Source organism: Ovis canadensis, chromosome 1 (genome assembly GCF_042477335.2).
Source record: "Ovis canadensis isolate MfBH-ARS-UI-01 breed Bighorn chromosome 1, ARS-UI_OviCan_v2, whole genome shotgun sequence".
NCBI classification, from domain to species: Eukaryota; Metazoa; Chordata; class Mammalia; order Artiodactyla; family Bovidae; genus Ovis; species Ovis canadensis.
The window spans coordinates 112813359-112841346 of NC_091245.1; the positions used below are offsets into that span (position 1 = coordinate 112813359).

Here is a 27988-nt window from a genome sequence, read left to right on the forward strand (position 1 = left end):
CCGCAGGCTGGAGTTTGAATCTTGGTCAGGAACTAGATCCCACATGCCACAGCTAAGAGTTCATATGCTGCAACTAAAGATATCACATGCAGCAGCGAAGATTGAAGATCCCACATGCCACAAATAAGACCTGGAGCAGCCAAATAAATAAACAAATAGTGGGGAAAGATCTCCCCAAAAGAAGTCAAATCCACAAAATATGATAAGATCTTGGGTTAGACCATAGCTCTTCTTGAACCTCCACCTCCTCATTTCTAACATGAAGATTCACATTAGAAGATCCCTGCTGCTGCTGCTAAGTCGCTTCAGTCGTGTCTGACTCTGTGTGACCCCATAGACGGCAGCCCACCAGGCTCCCCCATCCCTGGGATTCTCCAGGCAAGAACACTGGAGTGGGTTTCCATTTCCTTCTCCAATGCATGAAAGTGAAAATGAAGTCACTCAGTCATGTCCAACCCACAGCGACCCCATGGACTGCAGCCTTCCAGTCTCCTCCATCCATGGGATTTTCCAGCAAGAGTACTAGAGTGGGATGCCATTGCCTTCTTTGAGAAGATCCCTGAAATCCCTCCAACTCTGAGATACTATGGACGACATTTCTCACGTGTGATTTCAGGGCTCTGCTGTGAGCACTAAACCCATTCAGAAAGAATTCCAGAATCTTACCTCTTCATAGATAGTTTTACTGAAGGACGGGCTCTTTTTTGTCTTCTTGGATCCAGTCTGAAATTTCAGAGGGGAAAGAGTGCTTAACTTCAAGTTAAGAAATGTCTTACTTTTAACTGATGTGAGAGGTCCCAAAGGAGACTCAGAACCCAGAAAGTCCTTGAAGTTTTCTCACCCAGAATTGTCTAGAATTTTCTACCCCAGGAGTAAACAATGGTGCTCATGGTTTCCAAGAAGGCCTAAGACACACTTGCCTACGATATGATATTTCTGAACCAAAGTCAACCACACTCACATACCCCTGAAATCCACACATACACATATTCCCAGCACCCACACAGACACACACCCTTCAGACAAATCTAATTCATATACTGCCTCAAACTGTGTATCTTTTCAACACATAACATACATACACATGGTTCATGTAAACAATTCTGCCACACACTTAAGTACCAGTCTTAGCACATACTCTGAACACAGAGAAACACTGGAGACATGGGAACTCAGAAGCTTTCTCAGCAGTATACGGAACTTTCAAAACCTAATACCAAAGCATATGATCACGATGTCTGTGACTGCATGTTCATAAACTACAATGTGTAATTTAAATATGGGCTCCCCTCATGGCCCAGCAGTGAAGAACCCACTTGCCAATGCAGGAGATGAGGATTTGATCCCTGGATTGGGAAGATCCCCTGGAGAAGGAAATGGCAACCCACTCCAGTATTCTTGCCTGATAAGTCCCATGGACAGATGAGCCTGGTGGGCTACAGTTCTTGGGGTCACAAAAGAGTCAGGCACGATTTAACAAGAAAACAACAACAACATAATTTAAATATAAATATCTCTCATGAAATCTGGGCTTCCCAGGTGCCACTGGTGGTAGAGAACCTGCCAGTACAGGAGACGTTAGAGATGCAGGTTCAATCCCTGGGTCAAGAATATCCCTTGAAGGAGGGCATGGCAACCCACTCCAGTATTCTTGCCTGGAGAATCCCATGGTCGGAGGACCCTGTAGCCCATAGGGTCACAGAGTCAGACAGGCCTGAAACAACTTAGTACACATGCATGGTAGAATCCAAGTTGACTTAAAGACTTATTAGAACAGGAGTGAATGAAAAATCTAAAGAACTTCCAAAACCCTCTCCTCCATTTGACACAAACACAGGAGCCTTGGCCCATATGAGTGCAACACTCCCACAGTTTGGCAGATTCCCAACTTCCACACTACAGTGGCAAGGTTTTGGCTTCATATTCTGACTCCAGCCTTGGACTTAACATTCTTCCCACACCCTTTCTTCCAAGGTAGAAATATGACCAGGGGCATTAAGATGCCCTACTTTATGGTCCCAGGCACAGTAACAGCCATGAGCTCAGCTTGGAGCGGGTTTCCAGGGGACTGTGATGGGTTACCTCAGTCTAGAGACCACCAGCAGCAGGTGACTGGCCAGAACCTTCATCTGAAAGTCAACACTGTGTCTCTCTTGGCCCAGTCTACTCCTCCAGCTGTAGATTATATGCCCCTGCCTTGAAAACCTCTCCAGGATCTCTCAGCATAGCCTCAGCTGGCCTAATGAGGACTCCTTGGTCCTTCTGAACAAAGCACCTCCTCTCTGTCTTTGATGATCTACTGCCTCTCACAGAAACTCACAGAGAATCCAACTCTCCTCCTAATCTCAGAGCTGTTCTTTTTCTCCAAACAGAACCAGAACGGCATTTCTAGTTGATCCATTAACATTTAAAGAGTCATTTCACACAAGCTGCTCAGATACACACAGTGGAAGACAACTCACTTAGAAGTACACCCACGCAGACACACAACACACCGTCTGCAAACACACACCTGCATATGCACGCAGCCCATGGAGAAGACTTACCTTGCGGGGAGTCTGTACCAATGAATACAGTGTATTTGCATTATCTTGTGACGTGGAAGCAGAAGCCTAAAGAGAACAGAAACAAAGCCATTTCAGAAGCAACAGCCAGCACAATCCTAGGGAGGCAGGCATCTATCTCCTCCATTCCTCGCCCTCAATCTTCCCCAGATGGAAGCTCGAGATGTTAGTGAAAAGAACCCCAGACTATCTGGGAGGTCAGACAACCTGAATGCTAGACCTGCTTTGCCATTAAAGACAGCTGCTAGTTGCTGAGTGCTTACTCTGTATGTGCATCCTCCCCTAACCCTTATAACAAGCCTACAAAATAAGAATGCTCAAAATTCACCCCATTCTACAGATGATACTCCAAAAGGGTAAATAACCCAATCAGACAGTGTGCTCGCAGTAGAAGCAGAATTTAAACCTCAGACTCTCCAAGCTTCTTTCTTCCACACCTCAGTAGCTCCCTTTGACATCACGCCTTCCCTCTCTGGACCTGACCCAGGTGTTCTCAAAGGCAGGTAACCACCCTCTTTTTGCTCAGAGGAGAAAGCTCATTCTCACCAGCATCTCAGTCTGAGAGGAGCTCTTCTCTTGCATTTATTTAAATTCCTCTTGTTATAATTCAGAGTGGCTGAAGCCAGAAGTTGTCCTTACATCTCTCTTTGACACACTCTGACCCAGCAAATCACATCATCTTAAGAGGAACAAGAGAAACCAACACCCAGCTTGGGAATTCCAGAATGGCTCTGAGCGGTCGGGTGCCTCCCTCCCTCCTTTCCTCTTTCTTTTCCATTTCTCTCTTTCTCTCCTTGGATTGCCTCTCCGTGTCCTCTTCCCCTTCCCTTTCTTCTCTTCCTTCTTTTCTTGATCTTCCTCGGAAGCGTATCACCATTCCCTAAGAGTTTTCTTTGCCCTGCAGCCTAGCCACAAAGCTAAAGAATTTGCTGCTTGAAGTCTTAGTGTAAAAAAAAAGAAAAAAAAAAAGTCATTTTTATCAGAAATTTTCATCACTGGCCACCAGGAGGCAGCATTTCTTTTGAAAAAGATGCCCCAATCTGGGTTATCAATAGTCACTTTAGCAGTCAATTTTAGAGGTTGCTTCTCTAGTCTATGAACGAAGTCCTACAATCCCAAAATGTTAAAGATGAAGTAGGTAGAGGTAGAGAGAAGGCTCGAAAGTCATTTGGCTCAGCTTTGTCACAGCAGAGCTATGTGGCCTTGAGCACATTTAGTTAGACTTTGAGTCTGTTTCCTCATCTATGAAATGAGGTTCCTATTAGACCTGTTTCATGAGGTTGTTCTGTGAGATTCAGTAAGAAAATGGCATGTTACATGCTTAGTAACTGTTATTATTAAGTTGTAATTAGATAAAACAACAACACAGATGCATTCTCTCCTAAAAACAGGTATAGTTAAGGGCAAGAATGAAAAGTACCAAGTCCCCAAGTACAGGGAGCATCAGGAAGAGAAAACAGAAGTTGAGCCCCCTAAGAAGTTTCCTCCTCCCACTGGACCACCCTTGCTACCAAGCATGGAAGAGAAAAGAATGTCTGTGTCCGACTTTCCAGTCCTGTTCAGCTGTCAAGACATTCCAGAACCGCACTCATCTATACGAACAATGTAACACAACTGAGGCCAAGCTGTCTTCCAGACTCCAGGAGCACCAAGGGTGTGAGTTTCTAGGGTGGCATTAGGAAACCCTAATGGCATGGAATGGATTCTAAAAACCAGAGTGGTACCTGGGACTGGATCATGGAGTAGATGGTATTCCCTTCTCCAGGGGGTTTCTGCTCCTGCACAAAAGATAGTAAAGAGACATATGGTGACGTGAGCAGACAGCTGTGTCTGTCTTGACTTGAATTGACTGGGGAGAAACAGGATAAGAAATGGGGCTCCGGGGAGCATGGGAAGGAAGTGGTCCTTGCACATCTCAGGATGGGGACAGATACTCACCATGCAGCAGTTAGTGTCAGGAGTGAGAAACCACCCAGGTGTGAAAGAATCGCACCAAATGACCCTGCCCAAGGGAGTCTCCTGTAACTTGCTTTACTTTGGTAACTTAGAAACTTGCCTTTGCTGACATTCTGATTAAATTTGCAGTGTAATTATTGACAATGGGCTGAGCTTTGGGTGGGGCTCTAATCTGAGCCTTACCTATTAAGAAGGGGCTTCCCTGGTGGCTCAGACGATAAATAATCTGCCTTCAATGCAGGAGACCCGGGTTCGATCCCTGGGTCAGGAAGATCCCCAATAGAAGAAAATGGCAACCCACTCCAAAGGACACAAATTTGGGGACCCTAATTGTTCCAAATCCCCCTCTCTAGACCCAACTTTGGTGGCCAGCTTGCCCTTGGCCTCAATCCAGCCCCATGCAGCTGTGGTGCTGAGTGGAGCCCTGGCCAAGACCCAGGGCAGGGAGCACACTGCCTCCCTGCTCCCCTCTTCAGCCCTGCCCCACAGGAGACTGGGGCTTGTGGCATTTCATGGTCCCTGAGTACACACTGCCAGGTCTGGCCCGGGGAGAGCCCATGGAGCCCATTACAGTCGACTAGACAAGGAACAAGCTGAGCTCCCCGGAAGCAGGACAGCACTAAGAGAAGCAGGAAACAGCCATCCTCGGAGGCTAGACTCAAGGCATCTGGCAAGAAACAGAAGTTTATGCTTTTCTCTTCTGCCCAGACCTGACTGAAGTATCTCCAGAAAGGTCAAAGCCAGGACCACCTGAAGCTTGAGATATAAGCCTTCAAGCAGAACCCTGGGGACTCTAGGGACAGGCTGTGGAGAGATGGGGCCACAGAAGGAGAAAGACCTGAGTCAGAAGCAGAGTAAGACTTCAATCCCCAACAGGTCTCTTTCACTCTAAATAGTTACTTTCCCCTGTGTTCTCCTTTTACCTAATTTAAAGTCATCTTTATTCTGCTGGGGAGGAAAGGCTATTTTTACTGAGTATTTGGGCATCAGTGACTGTTGGAAGATGCACTTGCTCCCAGGAACTGTACCAGCATCCAGTAGTGATGGGAGAGATAAAGTCTCCTGCAGTTTTTCATGCCCCATTATTCCAAGGAAAGAGGCCAGGGGAGCTGCTCTAATTTCAAGTTCCCTCATTCCAAAGCCTAGACCTTTAGGAAGCTGCTTCTCTGTTCTGTGAGGCCTCACAGGGCCTCACACTGGTCACCAAGAGGAGCCCCACTGCAGTGACTTCCTCCTGAAGTGAAGCATCAGTAATGGGAGTGGGAAGAGGGCCCTTCCTGCCTACACCCATCACCCTTCCCTCCTGGCATTTCAGCTGGGTACTGCCTTTCCCCAGGGCCTGTCCCCACAACCTGCCCTGCTCAGGGGCAGTGCAGCCCCTGCGGTTTCCTCCTTGACAGCCCTGGACAACAGGCGGAGTTGGCCACAGCCTGCAGATACTGACTGGCCAGAGAGGTTCCCAGGGGAACTAACCTTTGCTCCAACCTGGTTGCTTTTTAGCACCTCAGCCAGACTCTGGCATCTTCTTTCAAAAATACCATGAGCATAGGTCACGGAGCCAGCTATGAAACTGCTGTGCTTTGTCTAGTCAGGCTGGCATCCTTCCCAGCCTGGGCAATGATTAAGGGACCTACAAAAATAAACTCGGATTTGCAAGGACCTATTGTGAGTTTGAGTGAACTCTGGGAGTTGGTGATGGACAGGGAGGCCTGGCATGCTGCAATTCATGGGGTCTCAAAGAGTCAGACACAACTGAGTGACTGAACTGAACTGAACTGAAGAATTTGTGGTCAGACACAAAAAGCAAGCAGGCTGGACTCTTCCTGGAGCTTATCTTGGCTGGTGAGACCAGGCAGAAATGAGGATACCAGGGCACCATCCCTTCCCAGGGGGTAAAATTCTGCACCAAGATCCCCTTCTGCTTCTTTTGTCTTCTCTGCCCCCTGATTTTCCTCTTCTCCTCCATGGCCAGAGCTAAGAGGCTAACAGAGAGAGAAGATGCATGGAGAGAACTGAGGACAATTGTCTGGTCCTCACTCTCCCCCTGCCCAGAATGGCCGTCCTCCAAAAAATATCTTTCAGATTAGCTGAGAGAAATCCCAGCCCCTAGCATGTCGTACTTGATTCCTCCTGGTTCGCATGGTGTTGACATCTTCATAGACTGTCAGAACTTCTGGGATTGTCCCTGTTAGAGGAGGGAAGCAAAGAAAAGAGCTGCAGAGATCTCCAGAAGATGTTCCACCCAGGCTTCCACTTCCAGCAGCCCCATCTCCATCCCATATGACTTAGACCCTGAGGAAAGTTCTAGAAAGGAGGCAAGTTACTGTTTTTCCCAGGATACCTGAAGAGCACAGTGGCAGCAACCTCGCCTGACATACCCATTCTATCAGGCCAGGCAGACTGTAGGCACATTTGCAAGTTGGGGAATGGGCTGTAGGCATCCAGCATCTACCCCAGAGGGGAAGAACAGAAAGAGGGCCCAGCGGCCACTGCCACGCCTCCACCAACCATACACACACACACACACACACACACACACACACACACACACACACTGCTCAATTTACTGGGGGCCCAGGCACATGCCACCGGGGATGTCAAATCAGGCGACACATCTAGGGATTCTGCACTTACGTGACTGTTTCCTCTTCCTCCTCCACACACAGAAGCAGGTGAGGGTGCCCAGGAACAGTGCCACGAGGAGAATCACGATGCTCACCAAAATGAACAGAAAGGTGAAACCTGAGGGAGATGGAAGACACGAGCCTTGAGTGCTAAGCCCTCTCTCTTCTCCCTTCCCATCCGTCTGCTGTGGAATCTGTTTCAGAACCACACCCCCCTCTCAGGTGGCTGGTCTCCTCCCTCCCTGTGAATTCACCATCAAAGTCACCTCCCTGCTCATTTGGGCGACCTCCCTTGAGTGATGCTAAATCATGAGTATTAGTATCTCACAGACCTAGCTCCATTCTAATTCTATAGACTCCGTGCTCCTGGATAATGTCCTTAACCTCTCTAAGCCTGTTTTCTCACTTAGAGAAAAGAGATAGTGTTATCTACACATGGGGGTTAATTATGACTTTAATATATGTAAAACATCTGGCACAGCAAATGTTACATCCATTCTTTTGTTTTTAACTCAACAAACATTTGTTGGACACCTACTACGTGCCAGGCAAGTCTTCCACTTCACCTTCTGTTATTCCTGCCTTCACTGCTCTTCTTCATTCAAACGTTAACATTTGTGTCACAAATGAAGCCTGATACATAACCCAACCAACATGGGGAGAAGGGAAATGAATTAATGTTCCAGGTGCCAGCTGACTAGGCTCTTTACAAACATAATCTTAATCTTAACAGCACTCCTGTGAGATACTTATTACTATCATCTCTAGTTTAGTCAAAAGAAAAGCTGAGGTTCAGAGAGGTAATGAATCAGCTTGGGATCTGAGAGCTGGTGAATGATGAAGCCACGGCTGGCATGAACAAAACTCCAGGGTCCTTGTCACTCCATATTCCTTCAGCTTGTTTCTTTTTTGCTCACGAGTGTTTAGTTTGCTGCTGTGTTTGGTTAGAAGTTCCTTGAGAACGGGGACAACAGGTTTTTTCCTGTGTCCCCTATGCTGATACCTATGCTGATGGCACATTACGTTTTTGTTTATATAATGAAAAATGGTATAAACTTAACTCAGAAAAAAAAAGGGAAAATAAAACTTAACTCAGGATAGCTCTTAGAATGAGCATAAGCAAAAAGAGAAAAGAAACAAGAACTCTACTAAGTACCCCCAAGATGATCCTGATGACCACGTGACCCAGAGCACAGTGTACAGCATAGTTACCTCTTGGGAAACTATATGGCCTGGGGGAGTTATCACTCAGGAGGAGGAAGGAGGTCTCCATCAGTCTCTCAGAAAAAGAATGTAATGATCAGCACCCACGTCAGGGCAGTGACTCATCAAACAACTAAGCATTCCCTATACGAAGGAGAAACTCACATCTCCCGAAAGGAAGTTCTTTATGGGGATAAAATTCTTCCCTGACCAAGACAGCCCTGGTTTTACAGGGACTGTATGCCTAGAGGACAAGGCTTACCTGGGGAAGGGCTGCAAAGCTCTGTGGGAGTCAGTCAGGGGATCTCTTATCAAGTCTCCTTTGCAATGAGCCTGGCTGTGGGGCTCCACACCTTCAGCCCCTCTTATATCCCAAAGTGCTCCACTTACCTTGGTGGTCTCTCTGACAGCCCTGCGTTAGCTGGAGGCTACGGTTTGCCCAACTGACTAGATTGCTGACATTGCAGGTATATAAGTGCGAACCATTGACATCAACGTTCTCCACCAGTTCTGTGATGTTCCCAGGTATCTGGATCAGATTACTCCCTTTATACCAAGCATAGCTCACATCACCACCTCTGGTGACTAAGCAGGACAGAGTCACTTGACAAACGCCCCCATCCAGGACCTTCCACTTCTCCACCAGGTGGGGCTTCTCAACACGATCTAGAAGCAGAGATTCTGATCAGAAAGATGCTGGAAATACAAGCCCTGCAAGAGTTACAGGGGCAAGATGAACTGTCCTGAGGACTCACCAAATATAGAAACCTGGAACTTGTGTTCCCAGAATTTCCCAGAGTGATCGGTGACCTCCAGGATGTAGAGGCCACTGTCCTGTGGCTGAGCTGCCTTGATGAGAAGAGTGAAGTCCTTGCTTGTAACACTGAATCTTTGGTTGAAATGATTTAAAGTCTGATTCAAAGTTCCCCTTTCTTCAGTCCAGTCAGAACCATTCTTCCAAGACGGCATAAAATTATTACTTGAATTTGAATATGAGGGCATCTTCCATTTAACAGAGTATATATTTGTTTGTAAGCTGGGGGCGCGTAACTGCACAGGCTCTCCTGAGATTCCAAACACATCATCAGCAGAACCTAGGAATTACAGGAAAGAGAACCCATGCTGGAGCTGGAAGGAAGGGTATCAAGCCTGAGCAATGTGGGTTGTTGAATGTGAGCTCCCTTAAACCAAGAGGATGGAAATGCATATGAAGAGCCTGGAGTCTAAGAAAACCTGAAAGTCTATCTCCCTTATCTGCCTCCCCTACCCCATGCTCTGTGCCCTCATCTGAAGAGCCCACAAACCAGTAACAACAATGAAAATCTCTTGAGTGCCTATTATGGGACAGGAAGATTTTAAACACTTGACATATTTTTTACTTTTTCACTTTACAATGACTCAAAAATGGTCTTAGCCCCATTTTAGAGATGAGGAAACTGAGTTAGAAAGAACTTAAAAGTAATTGGACCAAGTTACACAGAGAAAGATGAATCTAAAATCCAGTCAGTCTGGCTTTAGAGGACAAATCTTTAACCAATATGTTGTAAATATCGTATATGAAGTCTCTCTTTCCCTGTAGTGCTGAGGTAAGCAACAGTGGCCAGCAGTGACTACTGGAAATTCTTTTTATTTTTTAATTTTTAGTTTTAATGGAGGATAATTGCTTTACAATACTGTGTTGGTTTCTGCCATGTATTAACATGTATCAGTCATAAGTATACTTACATGTCCACTTCCTCTTGAACCTCCCTCCCATCTCCCACCCCATCTCACCTCTCTAAGTTGTTACAGAGCACTGGGGTTGAGCTCTTCGCCTCATACAGCAAATTCCCATAATCTATTTTACATATGGTAACGTACATGTTTTAATGTTACTCTTTTTCAATTCATCTCCCGCTCCGTCCCCCACTGTGTCCATAAGTCTGTTCTCTAGGTCTGCATCTCCATTAACACTCTGCAAATAGGTTCATCGGTTTCATGTTTCTAGATTTCATATACATATGTAATTATGTGTTTTTCTTTTTCTGACCTACTTAACTCTGTATAAATAGGCTCTAGGTTCATTAACATTGACTCAGATATGTTCTTTTTTATGGCTGAGTACAAGCTGGAGTCAAGATTGCCAGGAGAAATATTAATAACCTCAGATATGCAGATGACACCACCCTTATGGCAGAAAGTGAAGAGGAACTAAAGAGCCTCTTGATGAAAGTGAAAGAGAAGAGTGAAAATGTTGGCTTAAAGTTCGACATTCAGAAAACAAAAATCATGGCATCTGGTCCCATCACTTCATGGGGAATAGATGGGGAAACAGTGGAAACAGTGTCAGACTTTATATTCTGGGGCTCCAAAATCACTGCAGATGGTGACTGCAGCCATGAAATTAAAAGACGCTTACTCCTTGGAAGAAAAGTCATGACTAACCTAGATAGTATATTCAAAAGCAAAGATATTACTTACGCCAACTAAGGTCTGTCTAGTCAAGGCTATGGTTTTTCCTGTGGTCATGTATGGATGTGAGAGTTGGACTGTGAAGAAGGCAGAGCGCCGAAGAATTGATGCTTTTGAACTGCAGTGTTGGAGAAGACTCTTGAGAGTCCCTTGGACTGGGAGGAGATCCAACCAGCCCATTCTGAAGGAGATTAGCCCTGGCATTTCTTTGGAAGGAATGATGCTGAAGCTGAAACTCCAGTACTTTGGCCACCTCATGCGAAGAGTTGACTCATTGGAGAAGACTCTGATGCTGGGAGGTATTGGGGGCAGGAGGAGAAGGGGACAACAGAGGATGAGATGGCTGGATAACATCACTGACTCGATGGATGCGAGTCTGAGTGAACTCCGGGAGTTGGTGATAGACAGGGAGGCCTGGCGTGCTGCAATTCATGGGGCCGCAAACAGTCAGACACGACTGAGCGACTGAACTGAACTGAACTGAATATTCCATTGTATACATGCACCACAACTTCTTTACCCATTTATCTGTTGATGGACATCTAGGTTGCTCCCATGTCCTAGTTATTGTAAACAGTGCTGCAGCAAATATGTGTACATGTGTCTTTTTCAATTATGGTTTCATATGACCAGACCCAGTAAGGTTAACTCCTCAAGCTGAACTCATGGCTCCCTCATCTGTCCTCCCATAGAACTAGAACTAGATTCATAATCCTTTCTTTTAGCACTTAAAGTGTTCATTTTAGGACTGTGATCATTACTCATTAAGGTTTGCCAATTTTTTAGTTACCAGAAATTATCCACAGGATTGTTCCATAGAAAACAAATTAAGAGAGAAAAATAAAACTATACTTCCAAAGCGTATCCCAGTACATCCCTCCCAAAGGACAAAGAAGGGGACTAATGAACATAGAAGTGTGACCTAGAGCTGCTTGTCATTGCCTATGCTAAAGCACCCCACTGCGATCAATGTAAACAAGTGGAAATTCCTGTGGCCATTTTTGTCAGGGAAGCTATGTGGCATGGCCCAGTGAATGCAGAGACAGGTGGATGCCTGTTTGAGTGGGCTGAAAAGGGTCAGGGAGAATCTGGAGGAGAGAACAGAAGATGGAGGTAGTTATACAAACATATTTTTTCAAATGGAGAACATTGAGAGTAGAGCAATGGACAGAGATTTCTAGATGTCCACATGCATTATAAACATTCATTCCTAACCATACATTCACACTGGCATTTTCTCAAGAGACTAAGTAAATAATTAAAGGACTTGTAATTGCTATTTGGTGGAGATAATATGTTTCTCTGATTTGACACTCCTAAAAGGAAAACACATGGAGTTCCTATTCATATTCTTATGACTTGAAATGGCTCTGCTCATTACCAGACCAAAAGCAGAGACTGTGCTATACGCCTCTGCGACTGTCTCTTGAGATCCTGCCCCTATCTAAAGATCTTGAGAACAAGGGTGAACAATAAAATAATTACTAAACCTATGAAAAGGACGTGCACTGTGCTCACCAATTATACAGCCTTTACCCAGGGCCCTAAAAAGGCAGAGCCTCTTCATGAATAAGATATGATTCTTGATGCTAGAGAATTTGTGATCTAGAGAATTTGGAAATAGAACATGTTTTCATTCTGCAGCACACACTTCAACATTGAGATAAATAATCATCTAAGCAATTCTAATTCCAATAATGGAAGACTAGACTAAGACATACAGCCAATACTTCCACTGAAAATAACTAGAAAAATGAGCAAAATATAAATATATGTTGTTAACAGCATCAGAGAGCTAATAAAGTCATATAAAGTTATATGTCCAAGATCTGTAAGAAGGAAATTCAGAGAAGTGAGACCAGCATTTTTGACTCCTACTCCTTAGAAGCATCTTCTGAGTCCATAAAAAGCAGCTGAAAAGCTGAGAATTTGAGCAGAGTTTACAGTAAACTCAAGGACCTAAAAGAACATGGAGTTCAGGAATATCTTGCTAAGAAGTGAGTGCGCCTAAAATTCATCATATTTAGGGTTGGTACCACAAAGAGGTGCACAGTAAAAGTAAGGATGAATAAGGAATAGGCCAGCTCTTGTAGAGATTAAAGCCCAATTTTGAATAATCTCAACCCTGGATTGGATTAACATTATAAAAAATCTCCAGTATTTCTAATCTGGCTGCCTATTAGAGACAAATATAAATTATTCTTGTAGGAAAATAACAAAAGCCAGCACATTAAATATTTCTAAAATTTTTCATACAACAATGTCCAAAATGAAATAAAAAATAAACAGACATAGGAAGAAGAAACATGTCCATAAACCAAGAGAACTAGGCCCAAGGGACATTTAAATAATAATGTTATCAATCATAAGCTTTAAAGTAATTTTGTTTAACATGTTTAAGGAAATAAAATATGCTTGAGAATTATAGCAACAAACAAGTGTGATAGAAAGCAAAAGCGGCCATGCTCTCTGCAGTGTGACTTTGTAGCTCCTTCCATCATCAAGAGATAGAGTTCCCTTTCCCATCTCTGTAACCAGGCTGGCCTTCTGAAGAGAATGCAGCAAAAATTAGGTTCTGTTAGTTCTAAGCCTAAATCTACACAGGCATTGCACATGCCTCTTGGAATGTGCCTTTACACGTTCTCTTGAAACCTGTCTAGATGGCATACAAACAAGACTCAGATAGCCTTCTGGAGGATGAGAGCTCACATGGGGCAAGCTAAGGCCATCTTAGATTCGCCATCCCCAGCCAATCTGGCAGCTGACCATATTTGCATAAATGGTGCAAGCTGAAATGAAAAGAATAACTCAGTTGACCTCTGCCCAAATTGCCAACTAGTGGAATCATTGACTAAATAAGTGGTGATAGTTTTAAACTACTAAGATTGGAGGTGCTTCATTGTACAGCAATAATTAACCTGAAAAAATGAAATTTTTTAGGTTCTGTTAGTTCTAAGCCTAAGATCTGAGAGCCAAATGAAAATGAGCCAACTCATTAGAAAAGACCCTGATGCTGGGAAGTATTGAAGGCAGCAGGAGAAGGGGACGACAGAGGACAAGATGGTTGGATGGCATCACTGACTCAATGGACATGAGTCTGAGCTCTGGGAGATGGTGAAGGACAGGGAAGGCTGGCATGCTGCAGTCCATGGGGTTACAAAGAGTTGGACATTGACTGAGTGATTGAACAACAGCAAAAATGAAAATTGTAGAAATAAAACATAAAATAACTGAAAAATAACTCAATTGAGAACTTTTCTGATTACAACAGTATGAAACTGTTTGAAACTGTAACAGTATGAAACCTGTTTCTTTTTTCACAGAAAGAAAAATAAGAAAAGAACAAACGTATGGAGACTAAACATCATGCTACTAAAAAGCCAATGGGTCAACAGTGAAATCAAAAAAGAAATCAGAAAAAGCCAGAATGTGTTTTATAACATAGATTATAACAAAGATTATAACCTCATGAGATAACCTTATGAGTTATCAAAGATAATGATATCATAACCTTATGAGTTAACAAACTTATGAGATGCAGCAAAAGCAGTTCTAAGAGGGAAGTTCATAGCAATATAGGCCCACCTCAAAAAAATAAGAAAAATCTCAAACAAGCTACCTATAGCCTAGAAGAATTAGAAAAAGAACAAACAAAACCCAAGTCAGCATAAGGAAGAAAATAATGAAGATCAGAGAGAAAATAGAGATCAAAAAACAATAGAAAAGACTACTAAGTCTAAGAGTTAATTTTTTGAAAAGGTGAACAAAATCAACAAATCTCTAGCCAGGCTCACCAAGAAGAAAAGAGAGAGGACCCAAATAAACAAAATAAGAAATGTAACAGAAGACATTTTAACCACTAAAACCACAAAGAAAAAACATTTTTTAAAGACTGAGAACACAGTGAATAGTTATATGCAAGCAAGTTGGACAACCTGGAAGAAATTAACAAGTTTTTAGAAACAGATAGCCAGCTAAAACTGAGTCAAGAAGAAACAGATCATTTAAACAGACTGAACACTATAAGTGAAATAGAATCTGTAATTTAACAAAACTCCCTGCAAACAAAAATCCAAGACTGGACAGCTTTACTAAGGAATTCTACCAACATACCAAAAAGAACTTCTACCTATCCTTCTCAAACTATTCCAAAAAATTTAAGAGGAGGAAACACTCCCAAATTTATTCTGCAAAGCCACCATAATGCTGATACCAAAACCAGCTAACAACAAAACCAAGACACAACAAAAGAAAATTACAAGCCAATAAAGCCAATATTTTTAATGAATGTAGATGCAAAAATCCTTAATAAAATATTAGCAAACTGAGTCCAACATTACATAAAAAGGGATCATATACTATGACCAAGTTGCTTTCATTCCAGCGTCACAAGGATGGTTCAACATACATAAATCAATCAATGTGATACACCACATTCACACAAGGAAAGATAAAACATGATTATCTCAATAGACACAGGAAATGCATTTGACAAAATTCAACATCCACTCATGATATTTAAACAAACAAACAAAAAAAAAAAACCCTTACCAAACTGGTTATAGAGGGAACGTATCTCAACATAATAAAAGTCATTTATGACAATGCCATAGTCAACATAATACTCAATGGTGAAAAGCTGAAAGTCTCCCCACTAAAATTTGGGATAGGAAAGAATTCTGATTTTCCACAGTTCTATTCAATATAGTATTGGAAGTTCTAGACACAGCAATCCAACAAGAAAAAGAAATAAAAGGTATCCAAATTGGAAAGAGAGATGTAAAATTGTTAGCAGATGACAAAATACAGAAATATAGGAAACCCTAAAGACTCCACACAAAAACAATTAGAACTAACAGATGAATTCAGCAAGGTAACAGAATATAAGAGTAATACACAGAAATAAGTTACATTTCTTTACACTAACAATGAAATACCAGAAAGGGAATGTAAAAAAGAAAAAACAATACCTGTTAAAATCACCCCCCCCACACACAGACACACACACAAATACTTAGGAATAAACCTGACCAACGAGGTAAAAGACTTATATGCTGAGAACTATAAAACATTAACAAAGGAAATTAAAGATAATTCAAAGAAAAGGAAAGATATCTCATAATCTTAGATTAATTAATTAAAAATATTAATTATTGTTAAACTGGCCATATTACCCAAAGCAATCTACAGATTTAATACAATCTCTACCAAATTACTCATGACACTTTTCACCAAACTAGAACAAATAATCTTAAAATTTATATGGGATCATAAAAGACCCAGAAAGGAAAAAGCAATACTCAGGAAAAAGAACAAAGCAAGAGGCATAACCCTCCCATGCTTCAGATAAACACTACAAAGCTACAGTAATCAGAACAGTGTGGTATTGTCACAAAAACAGACATATGGATCAACGGAACAGACTAGAAAGCCCAGAAATAAATCTACATATCTTCAGTCAATTAATCTTCAACAAAGAAGGCAAGAATATAGAATGGGAAAAAGACAGCTTCTTCAGTAAGTGGTACAGAGAAATTTTGACAGTTGAATGCAAATCAATGAAGTTAGAGCACACCTTCACACTGCCATGCACATCAGAGTAGTCTCCACTCAGATGGGGGTTAGTGGGTTAGAGAATGGGAGTCAGGCTCTGCCACATGGATTGACTCTTCCTTTAACAAATGATTTTTCTGTAGCAGGCAAGGCTGTTCGATAGCATTTTAACCACAGTAGAACTTCTTCCAAAATTGAAGTCAGTCCATTCAAACTCTGCTGCTTCTTTATCAACTAAATTTATGTAATATTCTGAATCCTTTGCTGTCATTTTAACAATTGATTACATTCACCATCTCTTATGAGTGCAGTTTGTGGCAACCCAAAAGAATTGCAATAATGACATCAAAGATCACTGATCACAGATCATCATCACAAATATAATAATAATGAAAACATCTGAAATATTGAGGGAATTACCCAAATGTGACAAGGAGACACAGACTGGCAGGCAGGCACTTGACAAAAACCTGATACTCAATTGGCAAACAAGCAGCAAAAAGATTCCCAACATTGTTGGGAATCAGAAAATGATGAGACTACTATATCTGCACCAAAATGGCTAAAAGACTGAAAATTCCAAGTGTTGGTAGGGATGAGATGCAATTGAGGCTCTCATTCATTGCTAGGGAGAGTCCAAATTGGCACAATCACTTTGGAAAACTAACAATATCTTTTAAAACTAAAGTTACATATGCCCTATGGCCCACAAGAGTATTTCTTGTGAATACTCAAGAAAATGTATACAAGAAAGCTCATAATGGCTTTATTCATAATAATTCAAGAAGGGGGAAAATCCCAAATGCCAGTCATCGTTAGCTTAGTAAATAAATCATGTTATATTCATATGATGAAAAATTACACAGCAATGAAAAAGAATAAACTACTCTACAAGCAAAAATGTGGATGCATCTTATCAACATTGTTATTAATAAAGAAGTGTTTTACTTCTTGAGATGGGTGGTGGTTACATGTACATATATATGTAAAAGTTCATCTACATGTAAAAGAATGAAATTAGAATACTCCCTAACACCATACATAAGAAGAAACTCAAAATGGATTAAAGACCTAAATGTAAGGCCAGACACTATAAAACTCAGAGTTTAACACAGGCAGAACACTGTCTGACAGAAATGACAGCAAGATCTTTTTTCACCCACCACCTAAAGTAATGAATATATTAAATAAAAATAAACAAATGAGAGCCAACCAAACTTAAAAGTTTTTGCACAACAAAGGAAACCATAAACAAGACAAATGAAAATCATCAGGATGGGAGAAAATATTTTCATATGAAGCAACTGACAAGGGATTAATTTCCAATACATAAAATCATTGTTTAATATTAAAAAATCCAATCAATAATCAATAATGGGTGGAAGACCTAAATAGACATTTCTCCAAAGAAAACATACAGATGGACAATAAACACATGAAAAGATGCTCAACATCATTAATTATTCAGTTCAGTTCAGTTCAGTTCAGTCGCTCAGTCATGTCCGACTCTTTGTGACCCCATGAATCGCAGCATACCAGGCCTCCCTGTCCATCACCAACTCCTGGAATTCACTCAAACTCTCATCCATCAAGTCGATGATGCCATCCAGCCATCTCATCCTCTGTCGTCCCCTTCTCCTCCTGCCCCCAATCCCTCCCAGCATCAAAGTCATTTCCAATGAGTCAACTCTTCGCATGAGGTGGCCAAAGTACTGGAGCTTCAGCTTCAGCATCATTCCTTCCAAAGAAATCCCAGAGCTGATCTCCTTCAGAATGGACTGGTTGGATCTCCTTGCAGTCCAAGGGACCCTCAAGAGTCTTCTCCAACACCACAGTTCAAAAGCATCAATTCTTTGGCACTCAGCTTTCTTCACAGTCCAACTCTCACATCCATACATGACCACTGGGAAAACCATAGCCTTGACTAGACGGACCTTAGTTGGCAATGTCTCTGCTTTTCAATATGCTATCTAGGTTGGTCATAACTTTTCTTCCATTAATTATTAGAGAAACACAAATCGAAACTATAGTGAGTTACCACCTCACACTGATCAGAATGGCCATCATCAAAATATCTACAAACAATAAATGCTGGAGAGGATGTGGAGAAGAGGGAATCCTCTTACACTGTTGGTGGGAAGGTGGTGTAGCCACTATGAAGAATGGTATGGAAGTTCTTAATAAGGCTGCCACGTGACCCAGCAATCCCACTTCTGTGCATATACCTGAGTAAACCATAATCCCAAAAGACACATGCACCCAATGTTTACTGAAGCACTGTTTACAATAGTCAGGATATGGAAGCAAACTAAATGTCCATCAACAGAGGAATGGATAAAGAGGATGAGGCATGTATATACAATGCCGTATTACTCAGCCATAAAAAGGAATGAAATTGTGCCATTTCGACAGACGGCACAGATGTGGATGGACCTAGAGACTGTCATACGGAGTGAAGTGAGTCGGAAAGAAAAAAAACAAATATCATATACTAACACACATACTAACATGTTTCACATATATTTGAAATCTAGAAAAATTACACAGATGAACTTATTTTCAAAGCAGAAAGAGACACAGATGTAGAGAACAAATGTATGGACACTAAGCAGGGAAAGGGAGAGAGGAATGAATTGGGAGATTAGGATTGACATACAGACACTACTGATGTTATGTATAAAACAGATAACTAATGAGAGCCTACTGTATAGCACAGGGAGCCCTTCTCACTGTCTGTGGTGACCAAATGGGAAGGAAATTAAATAAAGGAGGGGGGTAAATGTATCCTTATGGCTGATTCACTTTGCTGCACAGCAGATAATAATATAACGTTGTAATATAAAATTTTTTAACTTTATCAAGCTGTTTGCTTAAGCTTTTTGTATATTACTATACCTTATATTTTGATAAAATATTAAAAAGGAGTAATTACTACCCTTCAGAGAGCTCTTTTGATCATTTAACTTGTACACTTAATATGTGCAAGTTATGTACAAGTTCTTACCAAAGTACATTTGTAATATGTACAAGCTCTTGTAATATGTACAAGCTCTTATCAAAGTACATTTAATATGTACCCAAATAAACAAAGTACATTTAATATGTACTTTGATAAGAGCAAAGTGTGATATTGCCACTTGTGGAAACATTACCAGAGCAAGAGTGGAAAAATAGATTTCTAAATCTCCTTTTAACTGATTATTAGAAAAGTCTTCCTGATACTTAACTCAAATGACAACCAGAAATCAGTGGATCAGAAACTTTCACAGGTAAAACAGACTAGAAAGTAGGCTAGGTAAATTTACAGATTGATGAAGATTTCCTAAACCCATGGTACATCTATAAAAATCAGTGAGCTCCTTTGAGGCAATGAGAAGACTATTCACTCCTGTACTCAACAAGTATTTACTGAATATTCTCTATGAGTCAGACATTGTTCTAGGGAAGATATGTTAATCTCAACAGTTGATCTTTGAGGCCTGTTAATTCCCTGTTGCAGGGGACAGAGGAGAAGGCCTGTGAATCATAAGGATATGTAATATCATCCCTGGCATCTGCCCACTAGATGCCAGCACCCCTACCCCAGGCATGACAACAATGACAAAAAAAATTTTTTTCGACATTTCCAATTGTTCTTTGGGGGGCAAAATTGAGACCCACCGTACAGGGGCATTGAACTAGAAAAGTGAGCAAGAGACAAGATCCCTGCACTTGTGAAGCTTACACTTCAGTTACACACTATAAATAAGAGAAAAATGAAACAAGATCTTTTCAGAGAAGCATAAGTGCCATAAAAGTAGTTTTAAAAGATAATGTAACGGAGTGATTGGTAGATTCATGGCCAGAGAAAGTGGCATTTGAGCTAAGAAATGAAAGATGTGAAGAATTCAGTCAAGAGGAGAACTATAGAAAAAGCATTCCAAGTAGGGGGAACCACAGCTTCAAGGGCCCTCTGGAGACAGGGAATCAAGCAGAAGGTCCAGCCCTTACGCAGAATATTAGAGATAGAATTAGAGATAGAATTAAGAGAGATGGAAATACATATATATCATAAGTCTTAATTTTCTAGAAACAGGACATCACCTTCACAGACTATGGAAACAGGAGACAATTTTTTTATAAAATTACATCCAAGAGATTAGCCCAGGCAAGTAGAGTTGGGGGGAATTGTGAATAGAATGGTACAGGGAAAGATGGAAATGCCCCAGTACATCACAAGCAAGTGCTAAAGGAAGGGCTGCCCGGATGGCTCAGTGGTAAAAAATCCTCCTGCCAATGCAGGAGATGTGAGTTCAGTCCCTGGATAAGGAAGATCTTCTGGAGGAGGAAATGACAACCCACTCCAGTATTGCTGCCTAAAAAAATCCCATGGACAGAGGAGCCTGGCAGGCCATGGTCCATGAGGTTGCAAAGAAGCAGACATGACTGAGTACACACACAGACATGCACAAAGGAAGATATGGAACTCCCCAGACTGGTTAACTGACAGCAGTAGTATCCGTCAAATGAAGGGTAAAGGGTAAGACCCAGTGGAGAGGGAACCACATCAATAGATACACATTTTACTGGCCAGGCACTGGGCTAAGTAATGGGTATCCAAATTTCCACCCCACCTAAGGTGGTAAAGGGCTTCTCAGCTGGCGCTAGCGGTAAAGAATCCATCTGCCAGTGCAGGAGACAGAAAAGTCCCGGGTTTGACCCCTGAGTGGGGAAGATCTCCCGGAGGAGGGCATGGCAACCCACTCCAGTATTCTTGTCTGGAGAGTCCCATGGACAGAGGAAACTGTCAGGCTCCAGACTAGAGAGTCGCAGAGAGTCGCAGAGAGTCAGACGTGACTGAAGCAACTGGGCACACACTCAAGGCAGTAAAGAGCTCAGGCTGCAGATGGCTCCTGAGTATTCCATGGGTGGTAACTCCAAGCGCAATAATAAAAGCCGAGTTTGGGACTTTCCTGGTGGTCCAGTGGTTAAGAGTTAGCTTTCCAGTGCAGGGAATGTGGGTTTGATCCCTGGTGAGGGAACTAAGATCGCACACACCATGGGGCAACTAAGCCCATGGGCCACTAGAGAAGCCCAGGAGCCACAAGGAAGGGTCTCACATACCTCAACTGAGACCCGATACAGCCAAAAAAGAAAAAAAAACAAGTTCAAGGGCTCTCAAGGAGGGGTGCCAGAAGTCCTTGATACAAAACCAAAATTTATAGGGCAGGGCATGATTTTAAATAAGGAATGAAAGCCAAATAGTAAGAAGAGAACAGGACCAAAACAGAAGCATGTACAGATAATATGGAAGCTGTGAAGACCCACAGTTGCTAGTGCATGCATGGAGGCATCTTACTGGCCCAAAGGCAGGGAAGAAGTTCAGCCAATACACCAAAGAAAGCTGTCTAGGTTTTGCTCAGAGCCGGCATCTGTTATGATTACTGTTGCTCATATCATATCTGCGAGTAGATATTTGCAATATTGCTCCTATTTTAGAGAATAGGATTGTTAAGGGTATTGGGCAAAGACATAAAAGAAAAGTTACAATCTCTGTTTTCCTATGCATACAGTCTAGAGGAATATAGACCTAAAAGAGCCAAAGACTTGATGTGAGCTGTGCTATGAGGGTATGCCCAAGGCGTGACACAAGCATAAGGAAAGCGTGAGTTATTTTTCCCTGGGGCATTAAGAATGGCTTCCCAGAGGAGGTGACCTAGCTGTTGCCTAGGGCATCCACACCTGCCAGGGATATAGCGAAAGGTGAATAGAATAGGGCATCAGAGACAGAGCAGCCGCATATGTGTGGACACCCATGTCTCTGACTTACAGGTCTGCTAAGGATGGGCCAAAGGCTCTCTCCAACAGGTTTGGATAGTGGAGTGATAGAACATAAGTTTAATTTTAGAGGGTTGTGATGGTTTTATTTTACTTTTACCTTTTTTAAAATTGAGAGGTAGCACAAACATCAAAGTGTGCCTAAGATATAAACATAACATAATGAATAATTATAAATTCCTGTATAATCACTACCAGATCAAAACATAGAGTCTTCAGGACTTGCTGGTTGCATAGTGGGATGAGTTCACCTGCCAATGCAGGGGTCACAGGTCTGATCCCAGATCCTGGAAGATCCCGCATGATGAGGAGCAACGGAGCCGGTGCACCACAGCTACTGAAGCTTGCAAGCTCTAGGGCCCATGAGCCACAGCTGAGACCCTGTGCCACAACTCCTGAAGCCCACGTGCCCTAGAACCAGCAAGTCGCAGCTGCTGAGCCGGCTTTCTGCAACTGCTGAAGCCTGTGCTCCTACAGCCCATGCTCTGCAACAAGAGAAGCCACCACAATGGGAAGCCTGCATACCGAAACTAGAGAATAGCCCCCACCCTGCACAGTTAGAGAAAGCCCACAAGCTCAAAGAAGAGCCAGCGCAGCCAAAAATGAAAAAATAAAATAAATGTAAAATAAATAAATAAATAACTGTGTTTGACAGTGTGTGCAAGTCAAAATTAAAATAAATTAAGGAAATAGAGCCTTCATTCTAGTTCTCCTTCATTGTGACAAAATTGAATAGAAAGTACACAAGGAGTGATTAAGCTATAGACTAGACTGTTAAATACTTAAGGAATCGAATGTGTGATCTACACTTCTGATGCTATGCTGCCTTTGTGGTCATTTTTAAATTACACTATTCTATTTTCTTTTACTTTCATGTGAATTGCACCAGTTTGTACACTTACAAAGAGTCTGTCTCCAAATAAAAAGGAGCTAGGAAAGAAACTACCAGAGGAAGAACATCAGGTGTTATTTTGCTTTGTTGGTTTGGTTTTTCTGAGGTAATGGAAATATACACATATGGACAGTATGTATATTTATATACACATATATGTGTCATTTTTATATACATAAAAGTCTCTCTCCACTCCCCATTCCTGGCACAGAGTTTCTGATCCTTATAATTTCCCAGTGATAAAGGCATCTTTTGCTTTAGCATTTAGTCTTTGACCCCATCCCTGACACAGGGCTCCTAAAACCTTTGTAAATTCCTTAGTAAGAAGAGCACCAGGAACATCCTTTGTTTTATTAAAATGACTCTGGGGACTTGCCTGGTGGTCCAGCGGTTAAGAATCCACCTGCCAACGCAGTGGGCACAGACCAACCCCTACTCAGGTAAGATCTCACATGCTGCAGGACGACTAAGGCCACGCGCAACAACTACCGAGGCCCACACACTCTAGACCCCACGCTCTGCAACAAGAGAAGGCACTGCAGTGAGAAGCCTCACACTGCAACTAGAGAGCATCCTCCACTCTCCACAACTAGAGAAAAGCCTGCAGGTAGCAACAAAAACCTAGTGCAGCCAGAAAGTAAGTTAAATAATTTTTAAAAAATATATTCTAAAGGTGACTCAGGGTGGACTCAAGTGGGAGGGACTGGGCAATAGAAAAAAAAGCCAAGCCACGATTAAAAGCTTGAAATTTTCAGCCACATTCCCCATTCTTCAGAGGAGGGACAGAGAATGAAAATGGAGTTAACAGGAGCTAACAGTTAAAAACTGACCACATCTAAGTGAAGAAGCCCTCACAAAATCCCAATAGAATGAGTTTAGTGGAGCTTCCCGCTTGGTGAACGTCAACTCCAAGGGAACAGAAGCTCCCTTTCAGACCTTGCCCTGTGTATCTCTTCATCTGGCTGTTCATCTGTACCTTTTTTCATATTATTTAATAAACTGGGAAATATGTTTCCTTGAGTTCTATGAACTGCTCTAGCAAATTAATTGAACCAGAGGACGAGATCACTGGAACCTCTGATCTACAACCTGGGCTTGAGACTGGTGTCTGTAATACCAGGGGGAGGCAATCTTGTGGAAACACAGCCCTTAACCTCTGAGCTCTAACTCTGTCTCTGGGCAGATGGTGTCAGAACTGAGTCAAATTGTAGGACACACAGCTGGTGTCACAGAAGATTCCTTGGTGTGGGGAAAAAAATCACAAACACATTCAGTGACCAGAGGTACCAGAAGGAAAGTGTCCTGTATGAGTAGTAAAAGAGACACTTGGGAAAGAAAAACACAGGAGAGGAAAGCTGGGTGGTATTCCAACACAGATTTTCAAATGGCAGGATAATGAACTAAGAGCGGAGAACCAATAGAAAAGGAACAGCTGAAGAAAGATCAGAGATATCATGGACTGGGCAGGTCCCGGATGGCCTCCCAGAAGAAGGCATGATGACCTTGGACAGGGACAGACCAAGGACGGGAGGAGAGCTGCCTAACACGGAGCAGATCCGAGTGTGGTCACCTAAAGGAGATAAGGTGAGGTCAGCTAACATTAAGGGATTGTTGATGGAGTTGGCAGAATCCCTGACTGGGATCTCCATTTCCTTGGAGAAGGAGAGTGTAGGCCAATAGAGGCTGTGATGATGGAATAGGATCTTGAAGAGACAGTGAAGGTTCGGAATCACCCCTCTGGAGAATGGGGAAAGCTGTAGATCAAAAACAAGGATTCCCAGGACACCTGTGGACCCAGCAGAAATTGAAGACCTTCAGTCTGTAGCTGCTCTTTGTTGAATATTCTTCTGCAGCCTTCAACAGCCCGGTGTGGGGGAAAGGAAGATATTTAAGGGTGAGGCAGGGCTGGACAGGGAGGCAGATAGGGTGAGGTTGCCGTGGGAGCGATACAGCAATAAGGTGACTTGGAGTGTAATTGATGCAGAAAGACCTGGTCCCTGTCCCTGAGGGCCGTGCGTGCCAAAGAGAGAGACAATAAACTCCAGTGCGGAAAGGTAACTCAACAGAAGTTCTCACTTGCTTAGTGAGAGGTAGAGGTGGCCGGGACAAGTGGCGAGGTGTTCAGAGGGGAGAGGCCGCAGCAAGTTCCGGTGGCCAGAGGAGGCCCCGGGGCTGCAGCCGCCCCCGCTGTTAGCGCTCAGCAACTTTGAGGCCCCTTTTCCGGTGGTTAAGAAAGAATGGGGTAAAACAACTTTGCAAAGGGAGGGCAGAGCTGCTGCCTCCAGAGCCACGCAGTGTCCACAATCAGCCCAGCTTCCTCTGATGTGGACGTGCTGATCTGAGGAAGGGGAGGTGGGAGGAAGGGTGTGGCCTGAGCCCCGGGAGAGGGGGCAGGAGAGAGAAAATACAACTTTCAGAAAAGTATAACTTCCCCTACCCAGCAAAGGATGTTGAGGTTTTCTCAGTTCTGAGTTATGACACCAGACTTGGGGTGAGGCAACAGAAGGGGTTCCTGATGTGGACTGAGTGGATAAAGCTCAGTGAGTTCCCCAAAGTGCTGGGGCAGGTCTGGCTCTAGTTAAGGCAAAAGTACATAAAATACCCTCCAGGTCCACAACCCACTTTATCACCTCTCTTCTTCTCAGCCTAGCCCCTCCCTTGGGAGCTTCCTACTGACTGCTCCTCTTAGATAAAGCAACTTCTCCTCCCCACCCCACCCCCACCCCCACCCCCACCCCCACCCCACCCCCACCCCCACCCCCACCCCCACCCCCACCCCCACCCCCACCCCACGTCAAATTTATCTAGCCTAGGTCCCACTCATTGTATCAGTTAACTGAATCATGCCATTTGTAATACTGTCTTTCTCCAAGATAAATGTGTGTTTGTTTCTCATGTTTCCTTGTTCAAATCTGTGTTTTCCCTCCTGTTTTGGCTCTTCCCTCTGCCTATCTTGTCCTACCTTACTCCTCTCTCCTGAACTCTTATTATTATTATTATTATTTATTTTTTTATTTTTTTATTTTCGGCTGTGCTAGGTCTTTGTTCCTATGCTCAGGCTTTCTCTAGCTGTGTTGAGGGTGGGCCACTCTCCATTGTAGAATGCAGGCTTCTCACTGCAGCGGCTTCTCGTATTACAGATCATGAGCTCTAGGTGCTTGGGCTTCAGTAGTTGTGGCACAGGACCTTGGTTGCTCTCTGTCATGTGGGATCTTCCCAGACCAGGAATCGAACTTGTGTCTTTTGCATTGCAAGGCAAACTCTTAACCACAGGACCACCAGAGAAGTCTCATCCTGAACTCTTGCTTATCCTTCAAGGCCACTTCCCCAGTGTCCCAACCTAGAAGGAATTTCCATCTTCTTTGCACCCTTTGTGCTTGGGATTAATCTGCCTGTCAGTGACACGTAGTATTTTCTGTCTTCCCTTAGAGTTGATATTATACAGGCCTATTTTCCCCTGTCTGAAAGATTCATAAGGATGGAACCAAATTGTGTTTCATCTTTGTTTCCTCTACAAAATCTTACATAGTTCTTGGAACATAGGAAAGGTTTAATGAAATGTTCAGTTGATTAAATAATTAATTAAATTCAGTTCCCAGAAATGACTCTTTGTAGGAATCTCGTGCAGAATACCAGGGACGCCACAGATATGTGGTTCCCCTGGCTTTGACTTTCACCTTTCAGGCGTCACAGCCCTGCGCTTTCATTTCCCATTTGCAGGTCTAGAGAACACAAAGGCAGTGACCCTGAAGCTACTTGGAACTCTCACACACTGCTTGGTTCAGCCACTTTGGAAAAGAGTTTGGCAGCATCTGCTAGATGTATATATACATACCCAGGGATTCTACCCCCAGAGATACACCCAGCAGACATGCGTGCACAAAAAGGCCCATAGGGGACTTCCCTAGCTGTCCAGCGGTTTAGATTTTGTACTTCCACTGCAGAAGGTGCAAATTTGATCCCTGGTCGAGAACTAAGATCCTGAGTTCCACACAGCACAGCCAAAGAAAGAAGAAATAAAAATGGCTCATAGCAGTGTGATTATAATAGGGAAAATACTTTGGGAACAACCCAAAGGTTCATCAATAGTAGAATACATGAATAAACTATTGTACAGCCATGAAAACAACCAGCTACAAGTGAAAACAGAGATAAATCTCATCAGATGTTGAGCAAAAGAAGCCAAATGCAAGAGTACATAGTTATGATTCCATTTATATACAGGCAAAACTAACCTATGATGTTAGAAGTCAAAAGAGTAGTTATATTTGTGGAAGACAGAGGAGATAAGAAAGGGAGAGAGCGTGTGGTAGATACATGGGTGTATTCACTTAATAACTCATTACCGTATATGTTTATAGTTTTGTGCGCTTCTCTGCACACATATCATGAAGACAATGGTCCAGCTACCTCTGGAGATATTTCTACAGAATTGACTCCCTCTGGTAGTGCTGCAGCCCTGAGTTTCCTGAGTCCTCATCTCTCTCCTATACACAGGAACTTCATTGTTCATGCTTTGTTTGAGGGGAAGTACAAAGAGGAAAAGATGGACAGAAATGAATCCAGTCTTCTTAGAACTTACCTGGATCCCAGCCAAAGCATTTGCAATCAGTGACTCCCACCTGAGAAGTGAAAGTTTCAACACAACCTACAGGAATAGTCTGCAGCCTTCAGAGCTGTCTGTAAGATGCTGTCCCTGCCCTTATTTATGTATTTTTTTGTCCAGCACATCTCACCCCAAACTTTGCAGCTCCTGGGCATTGAGTCTCTGGTGTGTCCTTTAGAGTTTCCTCAGAATGCATAGCCAAAATCTGAATTTAGGGTTCAAAGTGAGCTTTAGGGCTCAAGTCCACTCTTATGAGCGGTGATTTGAAGTTCCTTGCTCCCCAACACATCTGACCCAAAAATCATCCCAGTTGTCCTCTAAG

The 27988-nt window shown here is 42.8% G+C and overlaps 1 protein-coding gene across 3 annotated transcripts in view; it reads right to left on the reverse strand.

The window, feature by feature from the left end:
* CD244 (CD244 molecule) overlaps positions 1-27988 on the reverse strand; it is a 36445-nt gene that overhangs the window by 3345 nt on the left and 5112 nt on the right. For all 3 annotated transcript variants that reach the window (XM_069546150.1, XM_069546161.1, XM_069546170.1), the window contains 7 exons: positions 9103-9441; positions 8738-9013; positions 7155-7262; positions 6641-6705; positions 4289-4342; positions 2547-2612; positions 667-723 (listed from right to left, as the gene is read on the reverse strand). In XM_069546150.1, the coding sequence (XP_069402251.1) occupies positions 667-723; positions 2547-2612; positions 4289-4342; positions 6641-6705; positions 7155-7262; positions 8738-9013; positions 9103-9441 (965 nt within the window). The remainder of the gene's footprint in view (positions 1-666; positions 724-2546; positions 2613-4288; positions 4343-6640; positions 6706-7154; positions 7263-8737; positions 9014-9102; positions 9442-27988) is intronic.